The sequence below is a fragment of the Eschscholzia californica genome, unplaced genomic scaffold (assembly GCF_041429995.1).
Source record: "Eschscholzia californica isolate CP2 unplaced genomic scaffold, dmEscCali1.0.p SCAF_3, whole genome shotgun sequence".
Lineage (NCBI taxonomy): Eukaryota > Viridiplantae > Streptophyta > Magnoliopsida > Ranunculales > Papaveraceae > Eschscholzia > Eschscholzia californica.
In genome coordinates, this window is record NW_028238420.1 from 56,012,133 (window position 1) to 56,030,378 (window position 18,246).

Below are 18,246 nucleotides of genomic sequence, written 5' to 3' on the forward strand. Positions count from 1 at the left end.
TAAAGAATCTACAAGTTCGGAAACACGATCTATCAAGTATCCTTAAACAACAGAACTTTTATTTATCAAATATACGAGATGGTCCAAAGAGGAATCTTAATATCTCACAACTACGAAATAACGGTTTCAATATAACACGGTGGATCTCAGCCACCCCATCAAAATCGCCTACCAATAGTCAGTCAAATAAGCCTATAAAAGGTAATGAACTTGCCTCGAAGAAGGCGAGATACTAACACGACGATCACAAGTTAAGTCTCAAGCTTAACGATCAACCAAAGGTCCAATCCCTAAACTCGGTTCACTCAATACACAATTTTTTAACTGCAAAGGAAAATCTGACTATCTTGAGCGTCAGATAGGTTTGCGAGTTCCTTGTTCCTTGCAAGTCTCACTCCCAATCGTGATGAGCATAGCGAGATTCAACATAGCAGTCTCAACATCTTGTCTGCTTCGAGGAAGACAAATTCTGACATCAACATTAGTCAAGGTGTACATACTTTGAACCGAGATAGTTGTTCAAGACTTCATCGTATCTTGAAGGCATGATTCCAGACCTTTTTTGTACTCGTGGTTTATAACAAAAGAAGGCGAATTACTGTCTAAAAGAATTAATATTATCGAGCTTTGCAATTTCATTTACAACAAAATTGCTTTGCCATTTTCCATTTCAAACCAATAGCAACATTTTCCAACAATTTGTAGTTCCCTAAAGAATTGAGGATCCGCTCCAAATAGCCCTGCCAAAAGGATGAAATCCAAATTCGCCAATAGATTTTCCTAAAGTCAGATCCGCCTACTAATCCTGTGCAACCATACACTTAAAAGAAAAAACAGTCATACTATTGTTAGAAATTTATATTTCCTTATACAAAGTCAACAAGAAGTGTTTGAGAGGTTGTATCTGAAATATTTAATTAGGTCAAGTTGAGAGCATAATTAAGACAATTAGCTTCCTCTCTTGGTCATATTATCACTTCAACCATTTCAGGTGGGAAAAAAATGATTACCATCTTATTTTGAGAAGTCATGATTATCATTAGTAGAGACCACAAACCATTTATTTTCATTCTAATTATAGCCTTAGTACTTCACACAAACTGCACTGCAATAGATCAAAACACCATTACAAGCAGCCAAAACATCACTGATCCACAATCTCTAACTTCCCCTGAGGGAGTATTCAAACTAGGGTTCTTCAGTCCTGGTAGTTCTACTTATCGGTATGTCGGAATTTGGTATAACAAAGGTTCAAACCCCACTGTTGTATGGGTTGCTAACAGAGAAAACCCAATAAAGGATTCTTCATTTGGAGTTTTAAAGATTGCAGAAGATGGAAATCTTGTTGTTCTTGATGCTCAAGGCCTTGTTCATTGGACTACGGATGTTTCGAGTATCCCCTTCAACAGTTCAATAGTTGAGCTACTAGATGATGGGAAACTTGTTTTGAGACAGGTTAGTAATAGGAAGATCCTATGGGAAAGTTTCGAACACCCAACCGACACGTTTCTTCCAAAAATGAAGTTTGGTGGTAATAGAAAAACGGGCAAGAAACTAAGACTTACTTCGTGGAAAAGCGAGTCTGATCCTTCGCCTGGCACATTTTTCTCAGAACTCGAACTTAACGATATCCCTCAGATAGTTATTTGGAATGGGTCTAAGCCCCATTGGCGAAGTGGGCCATGGAACTCTAAGCGTTTTATTGGTATTCCTAATATGGATGCTGCCTTTTTAGATGGATTTTATATGAGTAGAGATCCCCAGATGGAAGATGATATATATTTAACCTTCAAGTATTCAAACAATTCTTCCTTAGTAAGGATTTTTTTGAGTAGTAGTGGGGTGTTATTTGGAGAGATCTGGGATGGAAGAGATGGATGGAAGAGATATTGGCCGTCGAACGATTATGGGGAGTGCGATGTTTACGGCGTTTGTGGGCCTTACGGAAGGTGTAGTATGTCGGAATGGCCCATTTGTAGCTGTCTGAGAGGGTTTATGCCTAAGTCTCCAGATGAGTGGTATAAGGGAAATTGGTCGAGTGGGTGTCTGAGAAAAACAGCATTGAAGTGTGAGAAAAATATCACTACTAGTAGTAGTGATCAAGATGGGTTTTTGAAGATGCGAAACATGAAAGTTCCTGATTTTGCCAATTGGGTAGCTTCTCCCTCAAATGATAAAGACTGTGAGCAGAAATGTCTGAAGAATTGTTCTTGCCTAGCTTATTGGTATGATCAAGATGTTGGGTGTATGACATGGAGCGGAAATTTAATTGATACTAAAAAGTTCTCTACAAATGGAGGTGTTGATCTTCAAATTCGTGTAGCTCATACCGAATTAGGTAAGCGATATATGACATGATGTTTTGTTATTCGTTCTAAATTCTACAGTTATTATTCATTTCTTTGAGAATGGTCTAACATGATCACAAACTCAATATGATATTGAACTAGGCTCATCAAAGGTGAGACAACAATTAAGGTTTGGATTCCAAGTTAGCTTGTCTAATTCTATAGTTACTTGTTCATGTTGTGGGTCAAGCAAGTCACAAGAATTAGTCCCACACTGAGGAAGTTGTAATTCCACCCGGAGTTGATAAGTACAATCATCTCTTTTCCTGTGATAGGGTTTACAAGTTAAACTGTTGCTTGGCCTTATTATAGCCCTTTGAAATGTTGTTTGTTCGAATCCCCTTCTTTCTTTAGATGTAGTTAATTGACACCTAAATTTTGTCAACTTCTAAAACAGCCCCTTTGAACTACTTTTCTGTTACAAAACATAATTTTTAGTGCCAATTTTACCTTTAGTTTTTTTTTTTTTTTTTTTCTTTTTGGAAGTCGACTACGATCTACGTATGTCGTTACATTTGGCACTTGATACATCATAGATGTGATAAGCTCGATAATCGCCCACTCAAACACTAACAGAACCGAGCCTAAAGCCCAACAAGACATGGCCTAAAGCCCAACAAGACATGGCCTAAAGCCCAACAACATTATTTACACCCTAATATCCCCAATTCAAATAACCAAAGATTCCACCTTCTCTGGGACTGGGACCTCCAGGGATTTCTGGAGTTTATGTCAACACCTTGGAACCACTTGGGCTACCAACTGTTGACTACCTTTAGTTTTTTGGTTCCATGAAAGATAAAGAGTTATTATGAGAGTTGAGGGAGAATAAAAGATGTGGTATTTTTATCCTCTCTCTCTCTCTGAAAACGTTATCTTTTTTTTTATCTTCCTCTTGAGAAGATGAGATTCACTTGTACAAAAAGACCGGTTTTTCTTTGGCGAGTTTTGTTCTACTTGTGTTTCTCTCCCTCCTTTTTGAAACAACTATCTACTTTATTTCAGGTGAAAAATCAAATTTTCTACATATATATACATAATAGTTTGTGAAATTCTTACACATTTACATAATATCTATAATTTTTTTTATTTATAGTACTTTAAGCTTGTCCAACTAGTTGATAATCCTGGTTCCGCTCCTGGGTACAACTGTTATTGTCATGGGAAATAAGGCATCTTTCTCCGACCTTTTTCTTTCAAAAAGTATACTCGACCCGCTTCCTGTGACTTCCACTTGTTCAGTGACATGGATATTTTTCTCTCAAAGATTCAAGTGAGAGTCCAAATAGGCGGGTCATGTAAACTTCTTTTTTATTTTTTGGTGTGAGATGCGTGCTAACAACTACTTGTCTCATCTGCCAGGTGGTGCTAATTATATGGCACTGCAAATGAGTAATTAAAAGATTACTTATAATGGTCAATCGCTTAATTAATAACATATTGAGTTTCAAATCACAAGAACAATTTACTTTAGTATACAAATATTAATTATATTTGTGTCACATTCTATGATAAGTTCCACATAGTTGAATATTTTAAATTTGAAACAGACAAATGATAATTTATAACTGTTAATACATTTTATTTTTACCAATATTTTTAATTATTATGTAACTAACAGATATTTTTAATTCATATTCCAGTGAAGAATTCAACCAAAAAGAAGGTAATTATCGCAATTACAGTCACACTAATAGGAGTGCTTATCTTCACTTTCGCATATTCATACTACAAGGCGGTGAAAGCAAAACAAAGAGGTAAATGTTCTTCCATTATAAACTTAATCATAAGGTACGTTAAAGTTTACGCTAGGAGATAACTAGAGAGATGAATGAAAAATAGTGAACATCAATGTTTAACGTGGTTCGGTCCAAGATCCTTCTTCGATAATCCCAACTTACATCTACAGAGAAATTAGTTATGTTGAAAAATAAGTGAAATCTGGGGGCATTTTCGCCGGGGGTCTACAGCACCAACAACATGTGTCTTTATTTACAGCTATTAGCAAAAGTTGGGACTTGGGAGCAACCATGCGGTACGGTAAGCACAAAGCGAACTAGTCTTTCGCTTTTCACTAAAGAATACCTTGTGCTTGTCGCTTCCAGTGGCATATGCCTATTTTTTGTGGGTTTTCTCTTTACTTGAAACATTCCTTCACTACCACCTATTTTTTCTCTCAAGCAATGAATCTACTTTGCCTTCTCTAAAAAAAACAACTTAGAAACATTTTGCAGCTGTGTTGCTAAATCATTGTACAGAAGTTGTTAAACCCGGTTGTATCAACAACGGTAATGAACAGTCTAAATTATTTGAAGCTCATTTCATAACTGTTGTAAATTTCGTTCCATCACTAGAAATTGTCATGGTGTTTCTATTGCAATTGGAGTGGTATAAGTTTAGTCTGCTATTTTTGAACACACAACTTACTGTTAAATTAGGAGAGCCAGATAAAGATATGGAGTTGTTATTATCAGCAATGCACAATACAGATTCAGAAACTTGTAATCGTACAAATGGTTCGGATCTAGAAATTTTCAAATTTGAGAAGATAATGATGGCTACCAATAACTTTTCTGAAGATAATAAGCTTGGAGAAGGCGGGTTTGGTTCTGTTTACAAGGTAGCAAATTATTTGTTGATTTTATTATATCAATACTTACATTTTCGTTGATATATTCGATAAAAGCGCAATTACATCCAAGTATACTAACAATTTCCGCAGGGAAAATTTACCAATGGACAAGAACTAGCAGTAAAAAGACTTTCGATGGGTTCAAGACAGGGAATAGTGGAGTTTAAAAATGAAGTTCAAGTGATCGTAAAACTCCAACATAGGAATCTAGTTAGGCTTTTGGGTTGCTGCATTGAAGAAGAGGAAAAAATGTTGATTTACGAATACTTACCTAACAAAAGCTTGGATGCCTTTCTCTTTGGTTTGCTACTTTTCAACTTATAAATTTCCTAATGATCCTCTACAGTTCAACTATGACATACTAGCTTCCATCAACTATTTTACAAAACTCATAGATTTTACGTCAACGGTTTAGGTTATGCCCTCAAGACTTAGCATGACTCCCTTGTGTATATATGAATATGTAATGTTTAGTTGTTCTATTTGGATTCTATGCATCAGATCCCAAAAAACGCGCATTATTAGATTGGGAAAGCCGATTCAAAATCATGGAGGGGATATGTAGGGGAATTCTTTATCTTCATAGAGATTCTAGATTAAGAGTCATCCATAGAGATCTTAAAGCGAGTAACATTCTGCTGGATGAAGAGTTTAACCCTAAGATTTCAGACTTTGGCATGGCAAGGATATTCAAAAGTGATGATGAACTCCAAGCAAATACTAAAAGAATAGTTGGTACATAGTAAGTGTATCGAGTTAATTATTTTATACTTCATCTTGCTAGTACTTCTAATGTATCAAATGAAATATTAAAAATTATTGTTCTTTGTCAATTTTTATATTTTCACTAAAAGAAATTTAACCTAATTTGATTGTATTACAAATAAATGCAGTGGTTATATGTCTCCTGAGTATGCCATGAAAGGACAATTTTCGGAAAAATCTGATGTTTTTAGTTTCGGAGTGTTGTTACTAGAAATTATAAGCGGTAAAAGAAATAGTAGCTTTTACCATCAAGAGCAACCGGCAAGCCTTTCAGAATATGTAAGAGTTGTATGTTTAGTTTTCGATTCTTCTTTTGATGAGCATTAAAGTATATTAGGAAATGTCTTTTTCTCTTATAGTTTTATGCATTTTTCCCATTTAAAAGCTGAAGTAATGTGATTTTGTTGTGGTATTTTAGGCATGGCAATTGTGGAAGGAGAAAAGATCTCAATCACTGATTGACACAACATTGTCATTGTCTGAAGAAATTTATGAGGTAGAAATCTTGAGATGCATTCATGTAGGATTACTCTGTGTGCAAGAATATGTGAATGACAGACCAAATATGTCTACTATACTTTCCATGTTAACGAGTGAAATTGCAACGCTTCCTACTCCAAAGCAACCTCCATTTACTGAAAGACTGGCAGATTCAAACTCAAACCCATCGTCCCCGAACCATGGAGCATTTACTATCAACGATGTGACTATTACAGAACTTGAAGGTCGTTAGCTTAGTTTAGTTTTGATCTCGATTATGACGTGTGTTGAGTAACTGAGTTCAGAACGTCCGAAACAGTTTATTTGGTTTGTACATAATGTGAGCATTGAAGTATCAAGATGAGTTTGCCTAGTATAAGATGACCAAGAATGGCGCGCCTATGGTACAACTGTAATTGTTTATGTGAAGTTATGTAATTTATTAGTAACCATTTTAGAACAGATCTACCCTTAAGTTTCTTTTCATTAAACCTTCATAAGTTCTTAACATAATATTTTCGAAGTTTGCTTATTCTTTCACTAAATCTACTTCCACTCCGGGCGCCCCCGGCCCAAAGCAGTCGCTTTGGGCCTCAACGTGTTCAAGGTTCTTATATATATCGAATTATATATGTTATTTTTGGAATAATGATTATTTTTTAAAACGGATCTATGACATGAAGAAGTTATAGTTTAGTGGTTCAAGAGCTTAGATTTTGTCCGAGAGGTTAAGAGATTTGACTTTCACTAGTGAGAATTGCAGTGAAACTCGCTGAAATACGCATCTCAAAATTGTTAGGAATTTATTCCCTAATATCCCTCCAATGATCATCTTCAACACAATAAAGTGTCTAACAAAATTCCCACAATAGAGCGTCTAACACAATTTTAATTGGAGAAAGTTTTTAAAACGGATCTATGACATGAAGAAGTTATAGTTTAGTGGTTCAAGAGCTTAGATTTTGTCCGAGAGGTTAAGAGATTTGACTTTCACTAGTGAGAATTGCAGTGAAACTCGCTGAAATACGCATCTCAAAATTGTTAGGAATTTATTCCCTAATATCCCTCCAATGATCATCTTCAACACAATAAAGTGTCTAACAAAATTCCCACAATAGAGCTTCTAACACAATTTTAATTGGAGAAAGTTTTTAACAAAAATTCCAAAATATCACACGTGGGCCGTGGCACTCTATATGTTAGAGTTTGAGTGCCCCATTGGAGATGCTGCTCTAAGCCTGAGAATTTCAATTGAGATTTGTCACATAAGACTAATAGAGTTTTTTTTTCGATTTTGCATTGGAGATGCTCTTCTTGATAAATTTAATGTTACACATAACATCTGAGGACCTAAATTGAATTTTGTATTGAAGAGAGAGTTTTTGACAAAGAAAAGACTCGAAATATCTTAAATAACAAGTACTAGAATTTTTCAATTTGAGTCTTTCACCGGAGATGCGAGGCGCCAACAATTAGGGAGAGGCCAAAGGCCCCCACCCAAAATGTTGTAGGCCCCGGATTACGCATGGGACCTCTCAAAATGTGTATTTAACCTGGAAGCCTACAGCAATTTGGTGGGGGGCCTTTAGCCGCACCCGAAGAATTTTCTTTTTTTTCGGAAGAATTAAATGTAGTATGCGAACTCTTTTCATAAAACTGTCTCTTCTCTTCTGTCTCTCTCTAAAACTACTTTTATATATTTTGATTTTCTCTGGAGGAGGGATCATTCCTCCGGATGTTCCTCTTTTTAGTTTATGTTATCTATTAGATCTATAATAAGATCTTGGAGTGTAGGTTTTAGAGAGAGAAACTATTGAATCTAAACCCATCCTACACAGTTTTTCTCTCTCTCTCTCTCTTAACTCTAAAGAAATATCATTATCATCAACAAGATCGCCAATTCTATCTTCTTCTTGGATTCTTCCTCTTCTTCTTGCTCTTCTCTTTCCAACATGGATCGTCTTACAAAAATTAAATTCGATGAATGATATAATCCACCTTTTTGTAATTTTAAATGTTTATGGAATGGAAGTATGGATATAGATGTTAGTGAGAAAAGAAGAGTCACTGTTGTTGATTTCTACGATGAACATCTCAAGAAAATTGAAGATGAATTTACAACACAAGAGAAAAGAACGATCAAGATTTCACTTTTATTAGTGTAATATATTGATGTAATTTATTATTGTCGACCTTTAGAGTCTTTAATCTGTGATCTTTAGGGTCTTTTCATTCTCAAACTTAAGGATCTTCTTTTCCACCTTTAGGGTCTTTTTTTAGGAATTTTTTTTTATGAAAGGCCCAATTTTTGGGCCCAAATACAAAAAAAAAACCAACAAGGATTATTAACCCACCCAAAACCCAAAAATCAACTAATATCTCAAAATCAAACCCAAATACACATCCCTATGCTCAATCCGGACCCAACTCGTATCTCTAAGACCTAATATTTTCTTCTAATCCCTCTTTTGCTCTCCTATATATATCCAACAACTCTCTCCCTCTATAAGAAACCATATCTTTCTCTCTCCAAATATCTCTCTTCCAGAAACCAAATATTTTTCTCTCTCCATAATCTGTTTTCACTTTCCCTCTCTACCTAAATCGAAACACAAACCCAAACCCTCTTCGTTAATCGTCATCTTCAATCATCATCTTCTTCAATCATCATCTTCGTTTATCGCCATATTCAATCTTTTTCACCTTTCTCTCTCTAAATAAACCGGGACACAAACCCTTTTCACGTTTGAGCGACCTTCATCATCTTCTTCGTTTGAGCAACCTTCATCATCTTTTATCTTCAATCATTATCTTCTTTAATGGAGGTTACAAAAAACTTCAAATCTGGTTTCATGGCGTTTTCAAGGCGTTTTCATAGTTTTGTAGAGAGTTAAATATATAGATTTGTAGATCTACTTATTTGAAGCTCCATTAGTGAGGTTGTTCTTGGTTTTAGGGTATTTTCATGGTGTTTTCATTGTTGTTCCGTACAGATTTGTTAATATTAGCAACCACTTCTCGTTTTGTAAGCAACACTTTACAGTTTGTCTAAACATTTTACGGGATGTGTTAACACTATTCCATACAGTTATGTTAACAGTAGCAACAGGTTCTCGTTTTGTTAAAAACACTTTACAATTTGTGTTAACATTTTAAAGGATGTGTGAACATTTTGAAAAATGGTCACCACAATTTTGTATTAAAGATGTTCATATCAGTCTAACGTTTTCTAAGCATTTTAAGCAGTGCCCAAACATTTGTTAAATTGCAAAGCAGAATTCAATTTAAAATACCTACACTTCTCCGCTGATGAGAGAACTTTTGATTTTGAAACGGACATACTCCGTCGTTGTGTAACATTTCCAAATTTGCTTTAACATTTGTTAAATTGTCTGACCACTACCCAAACAAACTAAACATTCCGTATAATGTTGCGACATTCATCTAGATGTTGTAACAACACTCTTGGATGTCATTCGACATAAGATTATGAACAAGATGACAAAGCACAGAGACGCCGCTATTGGATGGAATACATTTCTTTGCCCCTCCATTAATGATGTTCAGGATGGGAAATTCAAAGTTGCCGAGACGTGAGTTACGTCGAGGCAGACCCACTTATATTTGAAGTTTATTCCACTCCACGTCATTCCGTCAATCTTGGTACTCTTACATGCTCTTGCCGGCGTTTGCAAGTAGACATTCTGAAAAATGTTGAATGAATGGATTGTGCCTTCATATATTTTCTTAAACAAAAATGATATTTATTTCTCTTAATCATATAATGTTATCAACATTCCTCAAAATGTCTATATATCTTTGGTTGTGTCTTCACATTTTGTTTATTTCTTTACACATTCCGAAAAATGTTGAAAGAATTGATACTTATGTGGTTAACTATTCTTTTGTAGATTTCTTTTTCACTTAAAACAAAGGAAAAATTGTAGATTATTCATAATAATGTTAGAACATTATCGTTTGTGGCTTCATATATTTTCTTAAACAAAAATGATATTTATATAGAGTTTGAATCATATAAGGTTAGCAACATGGCCAGCATTTTGTCGACATTCTCTAAAATGTCTATACATCTTTGATGGTGTCTTCACATTTTGTTTACATCCTCAGACAAACTATATTTGTCTATGCATATCATATATTTTGAAGAACAAAAATAATATATTAAACAAATGTACTTCATATTCTTTCAACATCAAGATCCCACAACAAACAAAAACAGTACAATACCACACAAAATAATTTACAATCATTTTTTGTTTGTCCTCTAAGCAAAATTGAAGTCGTTGCGGGTTTACGAATGTGAACATAACACCGTTTCTCAAAAACAACTTCACTATTGCTTAGAACTTCTTTCCCCAAAGCACAAAATATCAACCACACGTTCAATTCAAGTTTAATCTCCACAATCTTATGTTTTCCTTCAATATTGATGACACCGCCCGATGCTTCAAAAACATAGTAATACATATGTTAGTATTTCTATATACTACTTGCAAACACTGTAAGACTTATGCAAACAATCTGTAAAATGCCATACCACCACCACTAATGTACAAATATATTCTGAAATGGATGAAGATTACGTAACTTGCATGCTACATTATACATAATGCTTTAACATTATTCGAATTGTTGGAGAAACAATTGTTGTTATTACCTTGCACCCCTAAACATTATTTACAATGCTAGAACACTGTCAATAATGCGAGATCATTTTGCAAATTGTGTACCAAAAAAAACTGATGTCACTGGTTTCCATAACTATACACAGATCCCTAGGAATAATGTAGACAACATTTTCTAAAATACCGGAACACTACCAATAATGCGAAAATATTATACTTAATGCTAGACCACAATCAATAATGAGAGGACATTTCAAAAATCTGATGCCACTGTTTTCCCCAAATTTTAACTTTTTTCACAGAACCTTATGTCATTTCGTATGCATTCCTAAACATTATGCAAAATGTTTAGGAATGAATCTTACCTTGGTCTGTGATTCAGTCACCTTTAGTATTTTTTTGCCTTTTCTACTAGGCCCTGCAGTTGTTGTCTCTTCACTAGCCCTCTTTCTAGAGTTAGCTCTTTGTACAGCCTATTGTCTTGCTGGTGCTGTTTCTCCTTTTTAAATGTTTTGCACAAAATGATATGTTTGTAAGAGACCGCAAAATGTTGATAACAAAACCAAAATGTTTCTACACAACCCAAAATGTCAAAAACATATCAATTTTTACTCATTAATAACCACAAAATCCATCAACACCCCACTAAATGTTAAAACATAAACTAAATTGTCTGCCACATTGACCAATAACATCACTGTAATAATCAAGTAAAACTCCCAAAAATCATAAACAAAGTACTAAATGTCTCAACATAACCCCAATTTCTGGAACAGAACCCGAAATGTTAAAACAAACCATTCATTTCATCAACATTCCAGAGAACAAATACTGGACTACAAATGCTTCCAAATTGTCCCTTGCTACCTTGTGAACTGCTTTAAAATTACATTTGTAATTTAAAGAATTGTTCTTCTTTTGCTCCCGTGGCTTTGTACGTTGAGCCTCCACCATCTGTTCTTTCGATTTGGATGTCGCAGATCGATGCTTCAAACACACAGTAATAGATATGTTTAATCATTCAGCAAAATGTTCCAACACGACTACAAATGCTACAACATTGTAAGCTGATGCCAATGGTTTTCAGAACTTTTCACAAAACTCTAGGAATAAGAGTAGGAATAAGTGAAGCAACATTTTACAGAATGACAACACACTAGCAATTATGTCAAACCATTATACGAAATGCGAGACCACAAACAATACTGAGAGGACAAACATATCATTTTCTTGTCTTTTTTACTAGACCCAGCGGTGGTTGGCTCTTCACTATCTTTTATATATTTTCTGCACAAATTGAAATGTTTGTAAGATACCCCCACATGTTTGAAACAAACCAAAAATGTTTCTACACAACCCAAAATATTACATCATATCAAGTTTTAGGGGTAAAAACCACCAAATGCATCAACACCCAACCAAATTTTTTATAAAAAAAACAAAATGTCTCCAATATTTACCAAGAACATAACCCAAAATGTCTCAACATAACCCTAATTTCTGTAACAGAACCCAGAATTCTAAAACAAACCATTCATTTCATCAATAAAGACAAACAACCAAAAATCGAAAACAAAGTACTAAATGTCTCCACAGAAACTTAATTGTCTGATCACAACCCAAAATGTAACAACAAACCCATAATTTCATCAACAAACCTAACCTAAAAACTTGATGAAGAACCATAAACCCCAAAATTACCTTCTGTGAAGATGCATGATTCCGAAATCAAAAACAAAATCTACAAATGTTTTATCACAAACCAAAATGTTTTCAACAATCACGAAGAACAACAACTTAAGAGCAAGTTAAAGCCCAAAAATCAGAATCAAAGTATTAAAGGTGTGAAACGAAACCGTATTTTTTTTTAAAACAACCCAAAATGTCAAAACAAACTCATAATTTCACCACCAAAAACCCTAAAACTTGACCAAGATCAGAGATAGGAAGACGATTTTGAGGAATAACATAGTCGTACCTGTGTGTTAAACGCTGCCGAACAGAAATTAGGGTTTGATGATGCTCGAAAAAGAGAGAGAAGAAGCCGATTTGTTGAAAGAGAGCGAAATAGAGAGAGAGGGAGATGGGAAGATCAAGTTGCTTTTGAAGGTTTAATAGAGAGAGAAAGTAGCCGGATACGCTTCGGTTGAGAGAGTAAATGGCCGGAAATCGTTTCGTTTGAGCGAGATAGAGAGAGAGAGAGTAACCGGAAACGCTTCGGTTGAGAGAGTAAATGGCCGGAAATCATTTCGTTTGAGCGAGAGAGAGAGAGAGAGTAGCCGGAAACGCTTCGGTTGAGAGAGTAAATGGCCGGAAATCGTTTCGTTTGAGCGAGATAGAGAGAGAGAGAGAGAGTAGCCGGAAACGCTTCGGTTGAGAGAGTAAATGGCCGGAAATCTTTCCGTTTGAGCGAGAGAAAGAGAGAGAGAGAAAAAGAAAGAGAAACGTTTGGATGGAAGAGAGAAAATGAGGGTTTTAGTGTCTAATTAATTGTAGAGAGAGAGAGTGTGTTTTGAGGGAGAAGAGTCTAATCAACTCAGACTAGAGAGAGAAAGAGAGAGGCATGTGTTGGCTGACACAAGTACGTTTGGGTGGGAAATAGGTGAGGGACATAAGAGGTAAGTATTTCTTTTGGGGGAATAGGAAGGTAACATCACTTTTTGGGTTTTTTTATATATTATTCCCTATTGGGTTGGATTTGGTATTTGTGCTCCTTTTTTGGGCCTTAGATTTATCCTCTCTTTTTTTAGTCGTTGGGCCTTAGATTTATCCTCTCTTTTTTTAGTCGGCGTCTTGTCAATTCCTTTCCCTTCGTGAGGCACTTTACATTCGAAAGTTCTGCGAATTTTACTTATGTAACTCTCGTGTAGTTCTTATCAAAAACAAAAAAAAAACATTAATTAAGAAGAGCTCGTGTTAGTGATAAGAATCGGGGGGTTGGGCCATTGGTCCAAAAAGGGGGCCAAAATGAAAATTTCACCCAAAGTTGCCTAAAAATGAAAGGGAGGGTCTAATGTGTCAGTTTGGGGGTCAAAATTACGTAAAGGGCTCTTAGAAAATAAAGTATTTACCGTTCATGCCATCGAAAATTACAAAATTGCCATCGAAAATTCTCGGGAAACGATTTTTTTTTCTGAAAAATAATCTGACAACCCGTCCATCAGAATCTGTACTGTTCAGAAAATTACGGAACAGCCACCGAAAAATTCCCGGGAAACGAAATTTTTTTCGGAAAATTATTTTATTTATTGGAAATTTTTTTCTGTACTAGACATTTTTGCTGGGCGGGAATTTGAAATTTCGTAAACAAATTTGAAAATTTGGGCGGGAATTTGAAATTTCGTTTGAAAATTTCAAAACTTCGAAAAAAAAAATTTGTGACTGGGAAATTATTTTATTTACTGGAAATATTTTTCTGTACTAGACAATTTTGCTGGGCGGGAATTTAAAATTTTCAAAATTTGCCCGAGAATTTAAAATTTTCAAAAAAATTTGGCCGGGAATTTCAAAATTTCAAAAAAAAGATTTCGTTTGAAAATTTCAAAAAAAATTGAAAATTGGAATTTTTTGTGTACGGGAAATTATTTTATTTACCGGGAAGAGATGGTTTGCTGGGCGGGAATTTGAAAATTTCAAATTTTCAAAAAATTTTGAAACTTTGAATTTTTCGTGTACTGGTAAATTATTTTATTTACCAGACATTTTTTTTTTCAGAAAAACGTCAGCATGTCCCGTCCAAGGGCAAGAGGGGAATAAAAAAAAAACTGACATTTGGACCTGCAACTAATTTTTGGGCAAGAGTGGATTTTTTTTTTGGTTTACCCTCCAGATTTTGGACCGTTGACTCCAAAATCCATAAGAATCCAACCATAATAAAGACGACCCAACTAAATTGAAGGTTGTTCTCTGAGTTATCAAGAAGGATTTAAAATGGCTTCTTCATCCCTCATGGTGTCCAAAACCCTCCTTCTCCAAAAACCTACTTTCAGACCATCTTCTTCCCACGAAAGAACTTCCCAATGGAGTAAAGAAAGAAGTTTATATCACTCCACTTACCCTAAAATCATTTTGAACAAACCCAAATTATCCTACAACCATGTCTCCCGTTCAATCCCAAAACTTAGGGTTTCTGCTTCCTCAACATCAGCCCCTGTACTCAAATCAAAAAATTCGTCAAAGACTAGTGATACCCTTTCTTCGAATCTTCTTTCGGATTCTACTCGCTCAATCACATCCATTTTCGCAATTGCTTTCTCGGTTTCGAAATTGTTTGCGGATGTTTTTGAAGGAGTTTCCTTGAAACTGAAGGGGATTTGCTTAAACCCAACTCCTGAAGAATTAGGGCAAATTAAGAATCTTAAACAAAGCTTAGTTTGTACAGTTGGACCTCTATTTTTCGCTGCTCTTCGTGATCGTCCAAGTGGGTACTTGAATACACCATTAACAGTTGTTGCTTCTGGAATGGCCAAATGGCTTGATATTTACAGTGGGGTTTTAATGGTTAGGGTTTTACTAAGTTGGTTCCCTAATATTCCATGGGATCGTCAACCCCTTTCTGCAATTAGGGATTTATGTGATCCTTACTTGAATCTTTTTAGAAACATTATCCCACCAATTTTTGATACTCTTGATGTGAGTCCTCTTCTTGCTTTTGCTGTTCTGGGTACTCTTGGTTCAATCCTCAATAATAGCAGAGGAACATACTGAAGTGGGAAACCCTAATTAGTGAGCTTCTCAAGATATGGAATTTGGTTTGCCTGATTAAGGTTGTCAATGACTGGAAATGGGTAAGCTTCGAATTCTATTTTTTGCTATACTAGTAATTTTGAACAAGGTATTTTATATATGAAAAAAAGACATAAATTGTTGTTCTTTATAGTTAATTGCAACATTGATACTTCTTTAAACGATGAAAATTGTATGTCTTGTTTGAGGTTGAGTTCTCGTGTTTAATTAGTAATATCTTGATTGCTCTAAGGTAGATTGTTTCGTAGTAGAAAAATCACTGCATATGTGAGCAACTGAATAACTAAAGATAGCTATTGATAAGTTCACATCTTAATTTCGATTGCCATTCGACTAATGTTGTCACAGAAACTCTTTAGCAATTTATCGATCCCATGTTTCCTAACTATAGGATAGAGGAACTAAGCAGGTGAAGTCGTGTGGTTGGTTAAACTTACACTATTAAATGACACAAACATGAGATTTGAGGGGGAATCTTGCCGTACAACTACATATTTGAATTTTCTATACTATGTGGCTTGTGATTCGACGGTTATAGTTGCAGACATTAGAGATCAAGGATAAAGAACTAAAGGAAAATTTGATTGACTCCTCATTGGAAAGTTCTTTTCTTAACAGATAATCTTTGGAGTTCTTCGTATTCGTTACCTTGACCTATAATTTTAAAACATACCTATTTGAAGTAATGTTAGAGCAATACAAATAGAATATAGGATGGTACTTCGTGCTGCAGGCGAGGAGAAAAAACCAAAAACCTTAGTGCTGAAGAGACTAAAAGCTAAGTTACGACTAAAATCTATACCAGTTTATGTTTGATTTTGAGGTTTAACTGGACATAAGGACATCTCTCTTCAGCTTTTGGTATATAGAAGTTCTGAGAACACCCATTGGAGCCTATGTTGTTAATTTTATACTTAGTATGCTCACGTATGTTGATTTTGCGCTGACGAGTCGAGGGGCAGTTGGAACTAGTCGGTCATCTAAAACAGAAACCGTAGACTAATATGTGTGAAAGCCTAATCTTGAGATGGGCGGCGCCAAGTGTGAATGCTGAAATCATCCTGCCTTTCTTTAGTATTTGCTCAGTGTTAAAGAAAGCATTGGGCTTCCTCTGCGTCTTTTAGAAATTTTACTACTAATTGGAGGCTCCTATCATGCCACTGTAATTAGAGGGCGGTCTTCTGTGTGTTTTGTTTCTTTTGCTTTTTGGTCTTACTTTGGAGGCCTTTTTGTACATTCATATTCGTTTTTTCTCCAATAATTTGACTATATGTGTAGTTGGTTCTGTGAAAGTCATTTCGACTGTAGCTTGTCTTTGGATAAGCTGCACTAATGCTTGGTCGACCTCTTCACTTGTTCGAGAGGTAAAAGTCATGGTCATTGCTACATAAGACTTCGCCACATTCGGCTGGTCTAGCCTGAGAATAGGAGAAGCCTAGGTTGTGTAGACTAAGGGCAATTGTAGTCACCGTCCCCCTCTCTTTTGATATAGGCATCCGCATTCCGAATGCGCGCAGTACAAAATGTCCGTGCAGAGTGCCTTTAAAACATCCTACTAAGTGATTGCCCCTTAAAAATACCATGTGGAATATGTACAGGATTTCACTGCTTTATATTGCAAGTTAAGGGTCAAAGGCGCCTCCTGCCTAGCGGAACTGTTTAAAGGTGCCTCCGTTGTAACAAATTCTATGGGAGGATGAAGAAAAGGGACGCGTAACTAAAATGGGGGGCCGCATTTTAACACTCCCCATATTGCAAAACTAACTCAGAAAACATTTGACCTTGTACCAAAAGAGCGAAGAGTATTAAGTTTGTGAACATCCGTTTTCAAAAAAAGTTTGTGAACATCCAAACTGGAATCATTGAGTTGCGAGTGATCAGAATCCTTTAACTCGTAGATATATTAAAGGTGGCATGTAATTCAAGGGCCGTGACCTTGGCCACGTCGTCTCAACAAACCAGACCCTTCATGTCAAGAGATTTATGAGTGTAGGATAAGAGTTATCAAGAACTTATGCTTTTGAATGAATGAGAAGACAGTTCATAAGTTGCAACTGTGATATAAGAGCATCTCCAATGCAACACTCAATCTTAGAAACTCTGAGTGCCACTTATGATTTTTAGAGTTTTTTCTTAAAAATCATCTCCAATGCAACACTCTATTTGGATCTCTAAGATGACGTGTCAAGGGTGGAATAGAGATATCTCAAGAGGACACTCTATTTCTAGAGTGTCCTCTTGAGATATCTCTAATTGTCCACCTCATCAATATTTGATTTTCAACCAATAGAAATCGAGTCTTCTATATTTTCTAAAATAACTAATTATTTATTTACAAAAATAACTATGACACATAACTAAATAAGATAAGTTTCGAGTTTTGCATTGGAGACACAAAAAATTTGAGGATCTCTATTGACGCCACCTAGGAGTGAGAATCTCAATTGAAACTTGACACATAGGATGAATAGAGATTTTTTTGAGTTTTGCATTGGAGATGCTCTAATTCCAATGCTCCTTAAACAACAGTTGTACTATCTTTTGCTGATTCTTAGGATTTCAATTTCAATGGCCTATAATTCTTTAGAATGTTGATCAACCAGAGGCATCATAGCTCATCAGAATCTTT

General features: G+C 35.4%; 2 protein-coding genes and 1 non-coding gene across 3 annotated transcripts; all 3 read left to right on the forward strand.

The window, feature by feature from the left end:
- Positions 1-967: 967 nt before the first annotated feature.
- On the forward strand, positions 968-6,601 carry LOC147552130 (G-type lectin S-receptor-like serine/threonine-protein kinase At1g11330). Its single transcript, XM_086669060.1, has 7 exons — positions 968-2,338; positions 3,992-4,105; positions 4,787-4,968; positions 5,071-5,281; positions 5,482-5,722; positions 5,874-6,024; positions 6,164-6,601. The coding sequence occupies exons 1-7, from the start codon at positions 1,030-1,032 to the stop codon at positions 6,476-6,478; spliced, it is 2,523 nt and encodes an 840-aa protein (XP_086525186.1). The 5' UTR covers positions 968-1,029; the 3' UTR covers positions 6,479-6,601.
- On the forward strand, positions 4,379-4,497 carry LOC147552131 (U5 spliceosomal RNA). Its single transcript, XR_015239120.1, has one exon. It is a non-coding gene; the product is annotated as a U5 spliceosomal RNA (small nuclear RNA).
- An 8,161-nt stretch (positions 6,602-14,762) lies between the features above and the next one.
- LOC147552132 (ylmG homolog protein 1-2, chloroplastic-like) lies at positions 14,763-15,848 on the forward strand. The gene has a single exon (XM_086671036.1). It carries the CDS (start codon positions 14,802-14,804, stop codon positions 15,576-15,578), a length of 777 nt encoding a protein of 258 aa, XP_086527162.1. The 5' UTR covers positions 14,763-14,801; the 3' UTR covers positions 15,579-15,848.
- Positions 15,849-18,246: the final 2,398 nt, after the last annotated feature.

Coding starts and splice junctions, on each gene's coding strand:
- LOC147552130 (XM_086669060.1), top strand. CDS start 1,030: ATGATTATCATTAGTAGAGACCACAAACCATTTATTTTCATTCTAATT. Junction 2,339..3,991: donor TGTAGCTCATACCGAATTAG/GTAAGCGATATA, acceptor TTCATATTCCAG/TGAAGAATTCAACCAAAAAG. Junction 6,025..6,163: donor CGGCAAGCCTTTCAGAATAT/GTAAGAGTTGTA, acceptor GTGGTATTTTAG/GCATGGCAATTGTGGAAGGA.
- LOC147552132 (XM_086671036.1), top strand. CDS start 14,802: ATGGCTTCTTCATCCCTCATGGTGTCCAAAACCCTCCTTCTCCAAAAA.